The 19,992-nt window shown below is 52.7% G+C and overlaps 1 protein-coding gene across 50 annotated transcripts in view; it reads right to left on the reverse strand.

Annotated features, from left to right (window-relative positions):
* The window catches only part of TENM4 (teneurin transmembrane protein 4), a 2,941,714-nt gene that overhangs the window by 67,960 nt on the left and 2,853,762 nt on the right, over positions 1-19,992 (reverse strand). For all 50 annotated transcript variants that reach the window (XM_084975397.1, XM_084975391.1, XM_084975384.1 and 47 more), the window contains 3 exons: positions 9,428-9,547; positions 4,754-5,015; positions 2,016-2,283 (listed from right to left, as the gene is read on the reverse strand). In XM_084975397.1, the coding sequence (XP_084831523.1) occupies positions 2,016-2,283; positions 4,754-5,015; positions 9,428-9,547 (650 nt within the window). The remainder of the gene's footprint in view (positions 1-2,015; positions 2,284-4,753; positions 5,016-9,427; positions 9,548-19,992) is intronic.

Here is a 19,992-nt window from a genome sequence, read left to right on the forward strand (position 1 = left end):
GGTGCTCTGAGGTCTCAAGGCTTGAAAATCCCTGATTTCACCTTTGTTTTGTAAATCCAGGCCTCCTAAGAGGGTCACTGGGAGGCCGGCTGACCAGGGCAGGCGCCCCGAGGCCGGGCTCGTGAGAGGCCCTGTAACTGTGATACGGGAAGGAACTGGCAGCAACAGGAATGCTGTTCTTTCCAAGCATCTTTCTGTGTAGATGCTATTATCCCCTAGGCAATATACTCTGCCACCTGCTCAAGATAGGAATTAACAATTGCGCAGGTCCTTAAAGTTTGCTTTAGGTGCCGTCAGACTGCTGGCCATCTACAGCAGGAGGGAATGTATGGGAAGACGTCCCTGTGATCTCTTCCCTGTGACCTTGAGTGTCTGAAGGCAGCCCCTCTCCTTCCTGCTGGTCCTCTGTCACCTCAGGAAAGTAAACCTCAGCCCTTGAAGTCTCCGTGCAGACACCTGCCGCTTCACCTGCCTGGTGGGCACCAAGTGTGCTCATTTCATCTGAAGAGGCTGCAGGCTGCACTGCTTCTGAAGATACCACAGAAGTGGTCTGGCTGACAGAAGGGGTTGTGACCAGTGAGGGATGGCATCTTTGTGCCCAACCTGCCCTTGGGGGGTAGGGCGGGATGCCAAACCACAGGGGAGACCTGGGGTAAAGCCAGCTCAGTTCCCTCCGGGTGCCTCCTTGGGCAATCACATCACGTCTCTGGGCCTCCGCGTCCTCGTGCAGCATTTGAGGACGATTTCTGACTCAGGGGGCAGCGCTGAGGATTAACCCAGACAGCCACGTCCAGGGAGCACACCGCCCAGATCAGATGCTCACGCACTGCCTGCCTGCCCGTGTGCTTGTCTGCCTTCCCGCTCCCTTGCCCTCTCTTTTCACACCACTTCTGCTCTGGTTCCTCATTCTGCCTTGGCTGATCTACAGAGGGGGTGGAACCAGAGTGAGCTTCCAGAGGAGAAGGGGTTTTTTGCGGCTGCTGCTTTCACTGCTTGGAGGAGCAGCCCTGCAGCGGTTAGGACTGCTAAGAGTCCAGCTCCGAACCCTTCTCGGCACCCTGCCCTAGCCCGGAAGCTGAGAGGAGCCCAGCCAAGGTCTGGGCCTCCTTGACTCCTGGAAAGTTTGGGGCTTTAAGGCCTATTCTGGCAAGAACTCTCCAGAGCCCCGGAATCGTTTGGCCAAGACCTTATTGCAGATTAAGTAAAGACCTTAGATTCTAAGTGAAAAACAAAGAAACCAACAAAAGCTTCACATGAGGCTGATGTCACCTTTGGCTTCATCTTAAAAAAAGACGGGAGTCACATCAACAAAGCGACTCTCTGCCTGGAAAGGGGTAAAGAGGCCAAACAGCCTTTCTGAGGGAGGAGGAATTTTAACTCTTGCACCTCAATAAAACTGAAGAACCCAGAAGCTCCAGATGCCTACATTTCTTTTTTTTTTTTTTTTTTGGTCTTTTTTTTTTTTTCCCTTAGGCCGTACTCATGGCACATGGAGGTTCCCAGGCTAGGGGTCCAATCGGAGCTACAGCTACCAGCCTCCGCCAGAGCCACAGCAATGTGGGATCCTTAACCCCCTGAGCAAGGCCGTACATCCTCATGGATACGAGTCAGATACGTTTCTGTTGAGCCACAACGGGAACTCCAGGCTCCCATATTTCTAACGGGTCATCTCAGGCCCGATGGCTGGGGGGAGGTGTGGGGGGCAATGGCCACCGGCTCTATCTCTGGGGCGCCACCCCTCTCAGCCCATCACGGCCACCACAGAGCTCTTCAAGGGCCTTTTTGGCTTTGTCCCCCCTTTCTGTAACAGTCAAGCGTTCCACGTGCCAGTCTTTGAGTACATTCTCTTAGGTCGTGGTGGTCACCGGCCGCTCCCGAAGACCAACTTGACCTTGGGCGCGTCTGAGAAGCGAAAGGGAGGAGGAGGAAACAAGAGCGGAGGAAAAAGCGCCCCATGTGCCCACGTCTCACTGAGTCTCTGAGGACGGCGCTGCGCCCTGCGCGGGGCGGCTTACCGAAGGCTTCCGAGAGCCCGAACACCTTCTGGTTGTAGACGTCCGTCTTGTCCCAGATGAAGTAATAGGACAGGTCTGGGGCTGCGGCAAACCACTTCCTGAAGAGGCGGCCCTCGACCGCCACCATGAGGTGGACCTTCATGAGGTTGAAGGGGATGGTCGGGTGGGTGAGCCGGATCCTCAGCACCGCCTTGTAGCCCGGGGTGCGGCTGCTCAGGTAGCTCAGCCGCATCTTGCAGCCGGAGATGGCGATTTCCTCCTGCAGCGCCTGGGAGACAGAGGGCGGCAGGGGACGGTCACGGGATCCCTGGGGGCGGCAAGCCGGCCGCAGCCCCACGTGCGCCGCCGGGGGGTTCCAGAGGCAGAGGAGGAAGAAGAGAGGGAGGAGGGGATGGGGAGAGGGGGAGCAGGAACGAGGGGAGCCCCGAAGAAGGACAGGGGGAAGCAGAGTGGGAAGGGGAGGGGGAGGGGCGGGGACGCGAACGAGTCAGAGGCGCCCCCCCCTCGGTTTCTGGGGCTTCTCTGGTCGGTGGTACATCCCTGCCTCCCTGAGCTGTAGGTGCCTCCTCCTCTGAGCAGGGATGGCCATGCGCCTCTCATCGCATTCACGAGAGGCTGAGATAACGCGTGTCAAATACGTATCATGATGCCCCCTCTCATTCATTAGCCGGGTCATCCCAGAAAACTCGCAGAACCTCGGACTCTCAGTTCCTTCCTGGGTCAGTTGGAGGACTGGGTAAGGTCACATATATAAAGCACCCAGCATATAAAATAGATACTCAGGACATGTTGCTGAGTTGGAGGACAGCGATGCTTTTGGTGGTGGTGCGGAGAGCAGGGCCGCGATGAAGAAAAACCTTTCTCTTGGGCCAGCGTGGGCAGCTGCCTTGGCAAGAGGAGCTGCCTCTCTCTCAAAACTTTCCTAGAGTGAGACCTGTTTCAAATGGCTCTCCTCCTCAGGAAGATAAGCAGAGGCTACGAGATGTTCACCAAACCACTGTGCAGGGCTGGGGGCACAGGCGGCAGCTAACACCCCTGAGCATCCCCAGAAAGCGGGTGCACGCAACGCACGGAGTCTGCGGGCTTCGAGGCTGTGCCAGAGGTGGGGGTGTGGAAGGCAGCGCTCTGTCTGCTGGTGCAATGGGCTTTGCTCCAAAATGGGAAGTTTAAATTCATGCCAAGATGCCCAGGCACATGGCGAAAGTGGAGAATATTTATCCGTTTGATGCTCTGGGCTCTGTTTCAAGAAGGGGACATTAAATCTATTGAGGCTAACATAGCCATTAAAAGGACCATGACTGTTTTACTCTCGTGTTCACAGGGGAACTGGGCCTTCGCAAAGAACGCCTTTTCCCTTCTGAAAATGTCACAGGTGGGTGTGGCCTCCCAGCCCCACCCCATTCTCCCCAACACATGGAATTTTCAGGAGTGGACCTACACCAAAGCAGTCTTCCTAAACTTCAGCTCACAAGTTCGAGGCAAAACAGGGCTCGAGTGCCATTCTGATGCTCTCATAAATAACTTTCCTTAAATTACCTTTTAAAATCTCTTTCTCCCGGTACTTGCAAAGGCTAGCCAATGACAGGACTTGCTTCATGTATTTCATGAATCTGATAATAAGCAAGGTTTGTGACCCAGCTGGGCTTGTAGACACCCAGCCCGGGGAGCGCTGTAGAGAGAGGGGGACCTTCCGACTCCTGTGTTCCAACGTCCCTGCTCTTGGGAAAACCCCTCGCTAGAGCTGAACCAGGGCTGAGTGACAAATCAGCCCTCTTGGGCAAGCGCTGTCTCCACTGACAACCACTTCATAAGAAAGGTCGGCCTGGTGGTTGAGACAGGAGATCGGCACTGAAGGAGAGAGGTTTCACCCTGGGGGTGCAAGGAGAATTCCAAAAGGGTGCGTCTCCTTCTTGTGCGCTGGCGTCTGAAGCCACTCAGCAGGGCCCGGTGGAGAGAAGTGCCTGCTCGGTGGGGCATGAAACATACAAATGTGTCTGACCCCTCTGCTCCACCAGCACCTGCGACTGTTACCCTGCCCGTTGCCAGAGCGCTCATGAGGCCAGCGGGATGGCTGGGACCTCCCCCCCACACTGCCCCCCAAGGTCTTTGCCTCTGCCATTAGAAAAGCAGCTGGGATGGCAGAAGAAACTCAACTCCACACAGCTTTGTTGGGCGAAGCATCTATCTTGATTTCTCTCAGATGAAAATGCATTTCTCCAGACGACTTCCTTTCACTGGTAATTACCTAAAGCACTGCGTGTATAGCTCTGAGCCAAGCGCTCCTTAATGGGCATGAAGGCAGCACGTGTAAAATAATCTCAACAATAATAATGGCTAAAATTTACTGAGCACTAAGCAGGTGCCGGATATAGGACGTTTTCTCACTGAATCTTTAGGATGCTGCTAACAGGTGGGAGCCTCTCGCTCTCACTTTCCTTGGTGGCAACTATTAGTGCTATTTTTAACGGGAATAATGAGAGGGGGGACGCTGAAGGGCGAGGAAGGAGGAAGTGTAGGTGAACTGGATGGCAGAGGGGAAAGGGAGTGGGAGTTTATTTTACGCTGGCGGGCGGGTGCCAGGCGCTTTACAGGGCTCGCGTGTACGAGGGGCGGCCGAGCAGCTGGATTCAGGATGGTGGCCTGTGGGCTCTCGCCTTCTCCTGTCCCCGGGAACCTTCCCCACCTCCCACAGGAGACAGGAAGCAGTGGAGAAACTGAGTGAAGAATGCTGAGTATACCTGAATCTCAGGAACGATGGGGCCTTTCTCCGCACAGGAGCTGGCAAAGGATGTCATCGGGGAGGGAGACAGGACAGGGCTGGGGCGGGCAAAGTTGCTCAGGTCGCAGCTGGGGATCTCGTTCTCCTCGTGCCGCATAATGATGGTTTCCATGACGAAGAAGCGATCCCAAGGCAGCCAGAGGGTGTGCTCCTGTGTGATGAAGGGGGCCCGCTCGAACCGCAGGGTGATGGAGATGCCACCATTCGTGACCAAGTCAAAGCTGTTTGGGGACGCGGGGAGGGGAGGGGGGAGGGGGGAGGGGGAGGAGGAGGAGCGCGGGAGGGGAAAGAGAGGCCGAGAAAAGAGAAAAAAAAATTACACCAAGGGATCTGAGCACTGGTTGAGGGAAACTCTAAAACCTGAAGGACTTGACTGGAGCCCAAAACAGGGACAGGGATTAATTTTTGAGAGTGATCACCATAGAGAATTTACCAAAACCAAACCCGCCATAGAGAGCCATCTGCCAGGACAGAGGACAGCTGCGGAGCCTCCCTTTGCTGTGGTGCTCCTGGAAATTAGAGCCTCTCAGAGCTGAAGCCCAGTGAGCATTCAGCGCATAAAGCACAACAAACCCTGCCCCGATGTTAGGAACCCTAAGCCTAGTCCTGGCTCCTCTGCCATGGGCTGCTGTGTGATCTTGGGTGAGTCACTGAGCCTCTCTGGTTCTCAATTTTTCTCATCTGTAAAATGCAAAGGTTCAAATAGATTATTCTTAAGTCATTACGATTCTATGATTCTACAGTAATTTTATCTCTGATTATGATTAGTTCTGACTGTTTTTTTGAGCCTGGGTCTCTCTCCTTATAGCAGGCAGAATCACTGTGCTTTGTTCTGCCCAATGGGATGCCTTTAATCTGGTCTTCCTTGGCCTGACAGTCCTTCAGGACTTGGGAACAGTGATCCTGCCCACCTGCCACTTTCTGGCTGTGATGTCTCCTTGGACAAAGTCCTTTAGCTGTTACTTTTAAGATGCATTTTCTTTTTCCTTTTTCTTTTCTTTTCTCTCTTTTCTTTTCTTTCTTCCCTCTCTTCCTTTGTTTGTTATGGCCACTCTTGTGACAATAGGTAAATTTCCAGGCTAAGCACTGAATTGGAGCGGCAGCTGCTGGCCTATGGCACAGACGTGGCAACACCAGATCTGAGCCACATCTGTGACCTAGGCTGAAGCCTGCAGCATAGGCCACTGAGCAAGGCCAGGATTGAACCCGTATCCTCACAGAGACACCACTGGGTTCTTAACCCAGTCAGCCACAACGGGAACTCCGAGGATGCATTTCAAGGCCTGTCCTCATCCTGCTTTTTTGCATGGAGGGCTCCTGCTCCTTACCCGCTCAGAATTCCAGTCCCCTCCCTGGGTCTCCACCAGGCCCTGTGCACTCCTCCTAACTACCCACATCACATTGCCCGGGAATCACCGGGTCACTCCCAGGCCTGGGGACGATGATTCCCCTTAGCCTTTCCATAACCCAGCCCGGGGCTGCTGGTTATAGTTTATAGAACAAACTCATGAATGATGCTGCCCATTTCTTCTGAGTTGACTGTACACTGAACACCCTAAGTTCCGTCTTACTTTGGGCTGTTACTGATATTCAACCCAAATGTTTACCTGTGCAGCTGGTTTTGGAGACCCCACTGCAGGACCCTACCTTCATCCCCTGATAAACACACCTGGTGGGGCTGGCCTCACTGCTTTAGCTTGCTTTTCTCTCCTCCAGAAGCTGCAAGGATTTTGCACTGAACTGCTTTGTCCTAGTGCCACCACCTTGCTCTTGGTAGACAGATTGGGGTCCCTAAGCTCCAAAGCCTGATTCTTCTGTCCTTTGCAGAAGCTTTTCACCTGTTTCCCCATTCCTCACTCAGCCCCTTCTAGGCCCCCCGAACCTCTGGGTAGAAGACGTTGGCTACCAGGACCCTGCGATACGTAATGACAGAGAAACACCAATACAAACTAAACTCTGAGTTTACATTGAACTCAGAGTTCAGGCTTTGGTTTTCCAGGAGAATATCCAGGCTTTGGGGAAAACATCCAGGGAACAAGTTTTCTGGCACAGAACGAGATCGCATCTGAACTTCGATAGAATGTTTTTAACTGTCATCAGAGTGTTGGCCCCACTTACAAACTCCCTTCATGAGAGGCTGAGTGTGCGGAGGGAGTGAAGGCCTATTCTCAAGGCCGTGGGCCAGCTGGGGGCACTGGCCTTGCCGAAAGCTGGGTGCGACGGGCTCCTGCCCCTCTGGAGGGAAACCTCACTGTGGACATGGTGTGAATTCGCCCTCCAAGGGAATGGCTGCTTCTCCGATGAAGCCCGAACAGTGAGGGCCCGTCTAAGCCCTGCTCCTGACTCCACCGGCAAGTTACGTCACCTGCCTGAGCCTCTGGCTCCTCCTGCGAGATGCAGTTGGTGATTGTCAACACCCGGCAGGGCTAGGAATTAGACGGAGGAGATAGTGGATGGGGAGGCACAGGGCTCTGTTCCCCGGGCTTCAGGCGCTGTATAATCCCATCTTTCAATTCAACCAGGCTGAACTGCTTCTCTTGGGTGCCATTCTTTTAAAATTTTTCTTATGACGTCTACTTCCCGTCCTTTCAGTGATCTCTTTGGCTAACTTCTCTGCCACTGTTTTCTGTCTGTGAGCTCTTGTGAAGACGTGAGGTGTGGAAATGCAGTGCGCGCACGCGCGTGTGTCTGTCTGTGTGGGGGTGGATGGGGGACCTGGACAAAGGCAAGTCTCATGGTCCCTGCCTGGAAGGTGAGGAATACAGAGATGAATTAGACCTGGCCCGGATTTGCAGGGACTGCTATCTACAGGTTAGTTTCTCCCGAGGTATGAGAGGTAAGAACAAAGGGGAGCTGGGAATGAGGTGGAGGGAAAACTGGCAAGATGCTACCCAATCACACAAGGCAAACGGGGATCTTCAGACCCTTGGACAATAAGTGATGACTTTCCCACACAGTCTGCAGGGTCTAAGCTGGGAAGAAAACGGACGTCCCCTGATGCATTGCTAAGAACTGTTCTGAGATGCAAGCTCAGGAGGTAGCAACTCTGGCCACCTGGATGTGGTTCAGCAGGCTGGCGCAGGAAATAGGCAGAGACTTACTGCCCAGGATGCCCACACTCTCATGGGACAGCATGGCAGGAGGAGTCAAAGCCTGGAGATGCTAAGTGGGCTTTTCTCCAAGGACCCCAGAGCTTACTCAACCCCTCTACCCCCCGAAGCATGGAGGCCAGGGGTGGACGATTCTCCATCTCGCAGGAATGATGGACAAGTTTTATGGCAAAAAGAGCAGTCCCCGTGGCGCCTTTTTGGTGACTGTTCCACAGCAGGTAATAATGGGGTCCGGGTATCTGCTGCCTAGGATGTTCACATCTGCCATTTCCAGCAGGCAGGCGCCCCCGAGCTGGGAGGCGGTGAAGAGCCTGAGCAAGAGGTCTCCCCGCTGTACTGCAAGTCTGCACTGAGGTGCTTCTGGGGAACGGTGGCCTGGCCCAGACGGATGGCCCTTGGGGACTGGCCACGAACCCGTCCCAGTCCCAGCTGGGTCCCTCCCCCTTCACAGGGAGGGGAAGGAGACGGGGCGGCAGAGGGCTCTCCATGCCCAGCCTGCCGAGCCCGTCTAAGAGGCGCACGTGTCTACAAACAGATGAGGCTCTGCTTCATTATCACCTCGGCCGGGACATGTTCACATCTGAGATTGGATTAAAGAGGTGCTAAAATCAATCAGCCTGGAGCACAGTTTCCAACACAGAGTGAAAATCAACCTTATGGGCTCACACTCAGCCAGATGGACTGCCACCACCTGATTTTATTAAAAATAGAGGACGCGTCACCACTGACAGCCTAAATATCCCACTTCCCTCCTCCCCCTCCCCCTCTTTCCAAAAGGGTCTCATGGCTGGGACGGGAAACGTCGCCGTCTCGATTTGAAATGCTAATACCTCGCTAATATTTCTTGTATACTTACTACGTGTTAGACCCTGAAGACACAGCAATGAAACAGAGCAGGGCAGGGAACTGAGATGTATAAAACACCTCCTGTGTGCACGGTGCCTCTCCAGCCACCACAGAACTGAATCCTCACCCCCACTGCGGAAGAGACTGTTAAGACCATTTAACAGATAAAGAAGCCGAGGCCCAGAGAGGCGAGGAGATTTGTCCAAGAACCCCTGGGCAGCAAATGGGAGAGCTAGAGTGATTAAAGAAACTTTTCTTCATCCAGGCTGAAGGTCAGGGTTCTTGCATCACGCAGGGGCATCCACAGACCTGGGTGGTTGCAGATGGCCACCATGCGGCAGGAATGCTAAGACTTCCGGAACTGTCTGGTTTGTAGAAAGTGGTCCATGTGACAGTATTTCATAGCATAAGCCACAGACCAGGACAAAATGCATAAGGTGCCCCAGGCTTACTCTGAGAACCACATGAGAAGAACCTGCTTCATTTAGAGTCAAAGGGACTTGGGCCGGCGTCCGCTCCAGGGCCACACGGCTAGTGAGCTACAGGGCTGGGCCTGTGAATTCAGGTCCTCTGACTCAGAGTCCCATCCTTCGCACGTTGTCCTTCCAGCAGCAGCTATGTGGCAGGACCCCAAGAGCAGGGCCTTCCCCAACCCTGGTCCGCAAAAGGCCTCTCACCTGCCGTCTTGCCTGCTGATCGTGTATCCAAAGAGAGGGTTATTGACGAAACTGATGTTCACACCAACCAGCGGGGTCCCGTCCGAGGTCATTACTTGGCCTCGAATGACACAGGCATGCCTGTGGGTAGAAAAGAGAGAGTAACATGAGCTACTTTTCAAACCCGGCTGGCAGGGAACCCCTGGAGGTCAGAGACAGAAGACAAGTCACTGAGACGTATCTCAGCACCCGGCAGCTCATGGTACCCACTCCAGATGAACACCTTCTTCTTCTTTTTAATACCACCTCAATTTAAGGCATCGAAGTATTAGTTGTTATTGGGAGATGTTTTCAGATATCTCGCTTAGAGATTATTTTCTAAGAATGCCGCATGATGCTAGAAAGAGACAAAGCTGATCTGGAGGGGCAGTACCGGGTAGTTACGCATGTGAAGTTGGACTCACATGACTTGGGTTCAAGTCCTAGCTTTGCCACCGTTCTCTGAGTCTCTATTCGTTCATCCTTGTACAGAGGAAGCTCCCCAAATGGCAATGGTTACACTCGCCAATGACAATCTCATTGGAAGTGGACACTCAAGACAGTAAACAGGGCAGAGGGGAGTGCTTCTCACCTGGTATTGGAGAAGGGCAGATGCTGGTGTCCTCTTGGAGTGGGTTCTGGAAACTGTCACCTCTCCCAACATCCCCCTCCCACCCTCCTTCCAAATTCCAGGCAACAGGCCGTTTGCGTTTCCCAAACTTGCCAGGCAAAATGTGGTTTAAAGTCTCTGTGTCTGTGCAGTTCTTCCATCTGCCTCGGATGTCATTCTCGCACCCCATTCCCAACATTCTCACCCTTTAGGACTCAGATTCAGAGGACACCTCCCTGGAGCCTTTCTTCATGCCTCTAATTAGAGCTAGTCACTCTCTTCCAAAATCTGGCACAAACCCCTTGACACCCTGCCACGCTGCCCATGCCTCTCCTCTTCAGGAGGTCATGAGCTCTTGGAGGCCAGAGTCAAGGTCTGTTTCTTTTTTTTCTCTCTCGAGCGCCCAGAAACACCTAACAAGTACCAAGTGATTGTTTAAAGGAAAAGACCAAAAATGGCAGGTGGAGTGAATAACTGGGACGATGCAGGATCATGTCGAGCGATGGTTCCTCAAATGTTTCAGAGACTCTCTCTCCAGCAGATGGGATTTCATACGGAGGCCCAAGTGGAAAAACAAAGAAAAGTGAGATCTGCTCCAGATGAAGGAGAGGTTGGGGGGCCCCCTTCACCTCTTGGGGTGATTCTGAGGGCAACTCTGTGGAGTCTTAGTTTCTGGAGAAGCCAGAGCAAAGCCAGTTGGAAAGTCACTGAGTTAGTGGAAGGAGAGGATGATGTGGGGGCCCCAGATGTCATGTTACTTGCTCCAAGAGCCACAGGGGGAGGTGGGGGCAGAGCCAGGCCTTGAGCCCAGGCCTTGAGCCCAGGCCTCGAGCCCAGGCCTCACACCCTGGATCCAGCTCTAGGCCAGGCTGTACGCCACTGGCAGCAGGTGGGAGTGAAGATGCCTACTGGTGGCAACGTCCTAGGGGATCAGGGCGCTGGAGGGACAGTCCTGGTTGACAAGACAAACCTCAGGCCAAGACGCAGGCGCTGTTGTCCAGACTACTTCCTCCTTTTACCTCTGTTTTCTAGCCTGGGGAAGAGCTACTGGCGCGGCCTTCGTGCATTGATAAAAAAAGATCTCAAACTCAGCCTCTGCTTTATTAGGTACCTACATCTCTACCTTCCTAGAGTGATAAACTTTTCTCTGTTTGATGAGAAAAGCAATTAACACCAGGCTTGCAAGCAGCTGGGCACACCGGTGTCAGCTCGTCCTTTCTGAAGGCAAGAACCACCACCCACAATGCATCGAGGGCCCCACGCCCACCCGCCCCCACCTCCCTGCACACAATCTGGTTAATGTTAATTCAGTCAGTGGTTTCCTTCCGAGGCCCTTGGTCTAAATGCAATTACATGGCAAAGAAGTTAAGCGGGTGAGGCTCAGCAAAGACTCTCATCCCTGCTCTGAAGGTCTCCCAATATATTTATGTGAAATTATCTCTCCGCTAATGGGAGAGATTCATTCTATCAACTGAATTCAGCCTGTACTGAGAGATGCTTTCTTTAATGGAGGAAAATTGAATTTCTTATTGCTGGAACTTTGTCCTTCCAATTACGAACAGATCTCATCTCCTGGTGCTGGCTCCTCTCCAGCCTCCCCCTGACACATGTGCCTTCGGATTCTGCCTGGACAATACCCAGTCCCCTGGGTATTGTGGTCTCCGTTGGGGAGGGGCTGTCCTGGCTGCTGCCCCTCGGCCTCTTGTGATTTATCTCTTTGGAGATTTCCTGATAATTGGGAAACATGAACGCAGCACCACTTGGCTATCCTGTCGCCTCCACTCCGGCCAGCCAGAGCAGATGTAACTTTAGCCCGGCTCCCGTGGATTGCTTTGGAGTCTGGAGACTATTAAATGGACTCCTTACCCCTGTGGGCCACAGAGGCCTCCTGCCAAAACAGGCTCAGGACTGAAGTCCTGGAGAAAATTACTGCCCTCATCCTCCTCTGTTTGACCATGACTTCCAGTTGTCAAGAAAACCCAGTTTAATGGGAAGCCTTCCCTGGAGGAAAGGAGGTGGGGGAGTCTTCTCCGTGGGGGCCTCTGAAATGGGTCTCCTGCCACATGTTTTTGTCTAGGGAGGTCTGAAGAGACTGGGTTTCCGAGTGCTGTCTGTCTTCATCCATTTATTGCAGACGGATACCGCCACTGGTACATTAATGAATATTTATCAATTGGCTCTCGAAAGAAAAGTGGCTTTCATTTGTAGCATTTGCCTCTTTCTGTGGTGTAAAGACTTCTCCCGCGGCCCATTTCAGGTTATCAACGAGATGCCACTGCACCCAGAGTTGGGAAGAAATGGCTAACAGGACACTACTGGGTAGTATTTCCACCACAGAGAAACGGCAGACCTAAATAAACTCAAGAGCAAAGATGATGGTCAAACACAGTAACATAACCAAGGAGGGATGAGTTCTGATTATGTACTACCTTTGTTTTTAATATAATTCATTTAATTGTAGAACCCATGTAATTCAGTTTTTAATAACAGTTGTGCTAAAGCACTAACGTGCGGAATTCCTGAACATGTAATAAGCAGTCCCCGTGAGCTGGTGTGAGCCGGCTTCTGTCCACCACCGGAGCGCTGACCCTCACGCTAGAGGTCAGTGCATCTAAGAAGCAGGTGCTGCTCTCACTGTGAAATTCCATAACGGAAGGGCCACATTGGTGAGAAATCACGCACGTGGGGTGCAAATCACTGTCAGCCACTCGGCTTCCCAGCTGGCTCACGGGATCCTTTTGTCACCAGGCCTCCATTTAACGTGTTTTGCTTTTCCTTGGCCAGTCACTGTCTTGGCATCACGGGGTTTGGGGGTGTTCTTTCCTACTCCTCCTCGGGGTCCCAGCTAAGCCGTCATCACCCCAGCGAGGCTGGTGCCCAGGCTTCCTGGCACAATGAATCGCCCCTTCTCTGAGCGCCCCTAAACCTGCCGAGTAGTTCTCCATGATGTGACTGCCGTGTAGTGACAGCACGCACATGGACACGGCTGTCTCAGAGGCTTCCAGCTCCGAGTCCCGGGGGAGCACGCGAAATCGCTCGGCGACTGTTTGTTGGCTGAGAAATGATCACGCGCCTGAGCTCAGAGAACAGACTTGCTCAAGGTCATACAGCAAAGAACGCAACCAGCTGAGCTGACACGCGAAGCTAGGACTCATTTCCAGGTGCTTCCTATCACTGCTATAGGATGGACCAGCAGTCACTAAAATGCACTTACTTTATAAAATGGGGCACCTCCTCTAAGCCAGGCTCTGTGTCAGGTGCTAGGGTTAGAGAAATACACAAATTGCAGCCCCCAGTTGCTGGCTGAGCTCACCCAAGCCAGGCTGAAACGCCTGAGTGTTGCCGTCTCTGACACCCGTGAGTCAACACATGGGTTTGGCATATGTCAGGCAGCTGGGATACAAAATGAGCAATTAGGATGGGTGAACTCTGCCAGGAAGGAGCACGCGTGCCAGGCCAAGAGGGGCATCGAACATGCTGGCACTGAGCCACCCATACACTCAGGGCCCGACTGAGGTGCCCTGGCCGACGCCAGCAAGGGGAAGAGCTGCCTGACTGCTTCCTGGGGACGGCTGCCAGGTTTGAGAATCACGGGAGGAAACTGGTGGAGAGACACGACCCTGGTGAAACAGAACCAAGCAAATGAGAAAGTCACCTCGGCTGCCATTCAGGGAGAAGTGGACGGAGGAGTGGGAGTCCGCTCCCAGGTCTGGCTCTGATAACTGACTCTATGACCCTGGAGCGTCACCCAGCCTCTTGGGACCTCCACCCTCTCATCCGTCCACGCGGGCTGAAGTTTGCCCCAGCCGGATGTAAGGCAGGATGTATGATGGTTTTAATCTGGTGCTCCTCAGTCAAGCTCAAGCAGCCCTACCACATGCGGCTTCGGCGTCCTAATGGAGCTCACACCACCCTTAGACTTCCTTCTGAATGGTTCCCTCTACGTGGAAACTTCCACCCACCCTCTTTACCTGAAAACCACTGCTCACCCTCAGGACCCACCTGGAGCGGTACTCCAGCCTTTGCACCTCCCGGGCTGCCTCTGCAAAGACTCTGAGTGTTGTCACACTATCGGCCCAATTTTTTTCCTCCACCGGAGCATGAGCTCCTTGAAGACAGGGACCACATGGCCCTCACTGCTGTACTGCCAGCCCTGAGCATGGGTGCTACTCGCTGCTGCAAGGGCAAAAGAAAACCTCTGCCCCCCACAGGGGTTTGCCCTGGAATGTGAATGCATGGTGCAGAGGAAGCTCTTGATAAATTATCCACGGAATGAAGAAAGAACCGATGTGTTTCTGTAACTGAAGGTGAGGGAGATACCCAAGAGCTCTGAGCTGCCTGTCCTTGACAGGGATACAGCCCGGGAACAGAGCGCTGCAGGGGCTGGGCCCTTCTCATTGGTCCCAGCCAGCTGCATCCCAAGGCTCCGCCCGCCTCCACCTGCAGCCCTACCCCTGTGATTCTACAGCTTCCTTTTCTACACATTTAAGGTTTTGAAAAACTTAAAAAAAAAAAAAAAAGAAAGAAGAATGCCAGAAATTAAGTTAGAGTTGCTATTCAGTGTGCATTGCACAAGCAGACAGAGGAAGGTGAAGGAAGAAAAACTGCAGTTCTCACCTTTGGGTTAAGAAGTGGAGACAGCATGAAGCTGGTGTTCCAGAAACGGGACTCGTCACTTGAGACCCAGGTGGAAAAAGGTAACTTTAGCCTTTCTCTCTTTTAAAGTAGTTGCTACCCTGTGCCACTACTGGTTATGCCAATCACTCTGTTTCATTACATACTTTAAACAGATTTATGTGCCTGACTTCTACCAACCCTTAAAACGGTTTTCTGCCGATTCCTGCTGACTGGGGATCTTTCCAGCATCTACTGCACTTTATCCAGCGTCTTAAACGAACCTTCCTTGGGCCCATGTGAGAAGCCCCACCTGATGGCTTGTCAAGGGACCCCCATCCAGGGGGTTCCCAGTCAAAGCCTGAGTCTGTTCCCTCTGTAGCCTCTGAGTCCTTCTTTCCAGCCTGGCCCCGCGGGGCGCACACAGGGCGCTCTGCAGCCTTCTGGCCCGGCTTTCCCTCTCAGTGCTCTGCCAACCAGCTTTTCCATCCTGTCGTCTCCCACCTACACACGTGGTCTTAGGAACCCACGAGTCATGACATGTTGGGAGAGACCTTCCAGATCGTCTCTCTCACGCTTCTCATTGTAGAGGCGAGACACTAAAGGACCTGCCCATTCTCGCAAGGGTGACTGGGGAGCCAGGACTCCAGTTCAGGATGCCACTTACTATCCATGAGAACTCAGGAGAGTCACTTCCCCTCTCAGGCCACTTGCCATCTGACACAGAGAGATACATGCCTAGATTACCAAGAATCTCAATCTGTTTTAGCTGCCAAAACAATCTGAGTTAACATCATCAGAGCAGGACTCTGCAAACTCTTTGTGGTTCCACACCCACTCTGAAAACACTTTTGTGCAGGAAGCTACATACACCTGTACTATCATCATCAGCCAATACTGGAAAGCATAACGCATGCCTGGTGCAAGGTTTAATGGACAAAAAATATTTCAATTAATCGTCTTGATAATTTTGGATCTTTTGGTTTCCTTTCCGTTAGGTCTGATGAGAATGATCATTATTTTTAATCTCATAGTGGAAAGAGGAAGACTGTACAAGGAGCAGAAGTATCGGCTCTGCCATTTGAAAGCCTGCTTATACTTGGTCTTTTGTGGGGGGAGGGCGCGCCCATGGCATATGGAGGTTCCAAGGATAGGGGATGAACTGGAGCTGCAGCTGCTGGCCTACACCACAGCCACAGCAATGCCAGATCCGAGCCGTGTCTGTGACTCAGACCATAGCTCATGGCAACACTGGCTCCTTAACTCACTGAGCGGGGCCTGGGATCAAACCTGCATCCTTGTGGATACTAGTCGGGTTCCTAACTGCTGAGCCACAGTGGGACCTCCTGCTTATACTTGTTCTGAATTATCTCTGACCTGTAGTTAGCTTTGCAAAAATCCTTTCGTGCTACTTGACACCATTTTATATGTAAGTTTGGTTAAAGTTAGATTTTATATACACGTGCATGCGCACATGCACGCGTGCGCGCGTGCACACACACACACACACACACACCACAGTCATGCTGTAATGCTCTAGAATAAACCAGGAAATCTACGGGGTAGATCCTCATTTCTCCAGAATACCTTGTGTGCTGATCCAGACACATAACCAAGTGACACAGGGACCAAGGAAGCAGATCAAAGCTAGTGTTTCATACATGTAAACAGTCATTCTTTCTCATTTTAAAGATAAAAAGTAGATACAGATAGACGGTCTAATATTCTCTCCCTGTACCTCATGGACCACACTGGGCACCCACCTTGGGATCACTGTACGGCACTAGAGTTACGTCGGTGTGCGTCTGTGACTTCTTTCTATGGAAATAAACTCTAATATGCTCTGTAGGATTATATTCGAAAGCCAACTTCTAGTTGTGTTTCATCCTTTAGAACTTTTTTTTAAAGCTCTTCCAATGTTTGCTCTGTTTGTTTTTCAATGACCTTAGGTGCAAACCAATGGAACTTAACCCGATCACTTCCCATTTAATAAGGTTCTGACGTGCTGGACGTCAGGGAGTTAGACCAGATCTTCCCTTGAGGCACCTTGCAGAGCTAAGACCCCCAACTCTCCACCCTTTGCCACTCTTAGTTTACCATGCCATTGCTGTGCCATCCATGTCACTTTCTGTGGTATCCCATAGTGTCCAGAAACGTTCAAACTCTTTAGCTTGGCAGGCAAAGTCCCTTCGGGATCTGGCCCCCGCCCGCCTCATCAGGCGCACGTCTTGTTTCTCCATTCTCACATCCTGTGCTGCTGCCATGTTAAATGCCACCTCAGCTCCTTGCCCTGGTGTGCGTTTCCATGCCTCCCTGCCTTTGTCGTTGTTGGTTCGTTTGCCTCTGATGTCTGTTCTCTCCATTCCTGTGAATCCCTCCTTTAAAGCCTGCTCCTCGGAGAAGCTCTTCCTGATTCTCCAAGGACAAAAGGTGCCCCCCCCAAAGGTGAATAAAGCACACTGTACTGATCCCAGTGTGTCCGTTTGTTCAAACACCTTATCTTTTCTAGAGCTGGGAGGAACGACTCTGTCCTTTTCACTTCTTTAATGCCACTGCTCGGCACAGGAGTAGGTCTATTAATATGCACTCAATTGTGAGTCAAGCAATAAAATGAAGAGCACCTAAGTGAATGGAAAAAGACAATGGCAGGGAAAATATGAATACAGTTATTTTACACAGCCCAAAGCGGAAAAAGCATGTGTGTGTGTATATATATATTGGCTGGGGGAAGAGAAACACAGACAAAGGCCTGGTAAATGAGAACAGGGTTCAGTTACTGAAACTTTAACTGAGCACCTACTGTGTGTTATACACAGTGCTGGGTGACAGGGAAAACATTTATTCATGCTTTTTCGTACTCATGGAAACCAGAAGGCGGCCGTGCCAACAGCTTCTGTTTCATTTTCCATTGTGCTCTAAGCAGTTCAACTACTAACAATAGATGAGCCAGAGTCCCTGTGTGTGAGGAACTCACCTCCTGGAATGAATACGATTTGACTTAAATCCTTGTGTCTGGAAGTTAAGCTAGCAGGGGGCTAAAAAGGGGTGCTGCCTACCAGATCATTCCAGGACAATACACAAACACCCCCACGACGAGCATCAAGCACCAGGCCCGGCCCAAGTACCCGCACCCTGCTCTTCCATTTGGCGTTGGGTTCGTTTAGGCTCCATCAGAAGCTTCCAGATCAGTTGCTGGGTATGTGAAAGGAATATCCCTGGGAAGAATTCCAGTTCACGACAGAAAAAGCTTTTCCTCTTGGACTGTTTTGTGTATGTCTAGGGGAAGGAAAGAAGATATGCAGAGACGTCCTCGGATGAAGAGAAGTTTAGCTTTTCACTAGAAGGGTCCTTTGGGTGATGAGTCCAAGCCCCTCATATACAGGTGAGGCATGTGGTCCCTAGAGGTGGGTGCAGCCCCCTCCATCACCCACCATGGCTGGGCATCGACAGGTCTGCTATGACACTCTGACACCACCTGGGGGCGTCCGATGACAAGAGGGCCCAGCGGTTACTCTTTTATCTCCTGGGCCCTTGGGTTTGCCTCCTGCAGAGCCCAGAAGCCAGTTCTGTGATCTTACTTCCTGTGGCTATTGAGCTACTTTAGACATGCAGGGAACACTGAGCTCCCAGGCTGATCACTCAAGCCTGGGGGCAACCTGGCTGCTGAATGCTGATGCTTTGGGCTGAGTCGCTTCCCCTAGGAATCCTCTGGAATATTTCCCGCTAGCCCACAAAGGTGCATACACCAACAGAGCCCCTGACTGCTCATGACGCTGTGTTTCCAGAGAAGGGCATCCACTGGTTGTGGCAAAGGAGATGCAGGGCGGAGAGAGGCTGGCCAGTACCAATCTTCCCGGAGGAGTGAGCCTCCTGATCTTGAGTGATAGGGCTGCCCGGAATGGGGGACACGGCCCAGAAGCACTGACCGCGTGCCTGGGGACAGGGAAGGTGTGTCCATGTCTAGACTGGCTGGTCTCTGGGCTATGCAGCTAGAGGCCTGCCTCTAAGAGGATTCCTTAGGAGACGGCTTGTGCTGCTAGAAAAAAAGCAGCTCTGCGAAAATGTGATCCAGAGTCTCTCAGGGACAAGTTCATTTCGTGACTGTTAAGGCACAGGACAGGTCCTGCTTCCCCCAGAAAAGGGAGGTTTCTGCAGCTCTACCGGGAAAGGGGAGACTAGAAGGGGCCACAGTGAGACCCACTTCCTGGGGGTAGGGCTGGTGCTGGCAGAGACACGGAAAGGGGCTGCAGTATGTCCAGCTCAGCAGGCTGGACCTGAGGTGCAGAGCAATGGCCAGGCAGTCCTTCAGGGGCAGGGGAGGAGGCTCTGAAGGGGACAGGCAGGGTTGGAGGGGCTCCCAGGGGCAGCGGGAGGTGGATGTCCTGCATGTCACCGGGTAACAATGCCCAGGTTCCTAAGCAGAGCAGGGGTGAGCTCCAGACCCAGGGCTGGGGCGCCTGGCAAGGGGAGGCAAGGCCTGAGTCTTTGGGTGGCAGGGCTGCTAGGCCACTTAGGTCAGGAACTTAGGGATAGAAAACGAGGTTTGGATTCTGGGACAAGACAGATACCCATGTGACAGAGCTGGCCTGGAAAGGGTCAGGCAGTAGGAGGACCTGAGGCTGAGCAGCTGGGGTTGCTCCAAGCCCTTCTGCCCAGATTGGGGTTGGTCCTAGAAACCCGCAGGCTGGACCCACAGGGCAGTGTCACAGGGCCCTGCAGTGGTGGGAGCAGGAGGCAGAGGCAGGGGTGGGGGCAGGCAGATCTCTCTCTTCTGCTGGAACCTGGCCTGGGGGGAGCATTGCCCGGCAGCACAGTCTCTCGCTGTGCAGCTCACTTGAGGCCAGCTCCTGACACGTCCAGGATCGGACAAAGGGCCAGTTAGACTCCCTGCAGAGGTGTCTGGTGAGTCCTCGTCTTATGTCTCCATCGAGGATACTGTCGGTAACGTGAGGCGTGGCTGGTTCTCCAGAACTGCACCTTCACACTGCTTGACAGTATCAGTGTTGGATGGAAATGCAGCAAAGTCCCTGACTCTCAGACACTGGAATCGCTGCTTGAGAGAGCCTCACTGAGGACCCCTGGCTCTCTGGGACTCAAGCTTCTGCTACCCCCTCGATGAGCCAAGAGCTTTCTCTGGCTTCTCAGCTCCCTCTTCTACCACAAAGGACTGATGATTGCAAAGGTCCCTTCCCCTCCGCCTGCCACGCTGCCGGGAGGCTGCATCCACTACACAACTCCAGTAAATGCTTCAGGCGGAGGTTCTCAGTGGTCTTCTCATTCTCATGATGACACTGAAACCTACAGGAATGCAAATGTCATTGCC

This window comes from Sus scrofa, chromosome 9, assembly GCF_054392235.1.
Source record: "Sus scrofa isolate SSC_HxYL_T2T_F1_AM1 chromosome 9, Sscrofa_HxYL_maternal_Yorkshire_Landrace_v2.0, whole genome shotgun sequence".
Taxonomy (NCBI): domain Eukaryota; kingdom Metazoa; phylum Chordata; class Mammalia; order Artiodactyla; family Suidae; genus Sus; species Sus scrofa.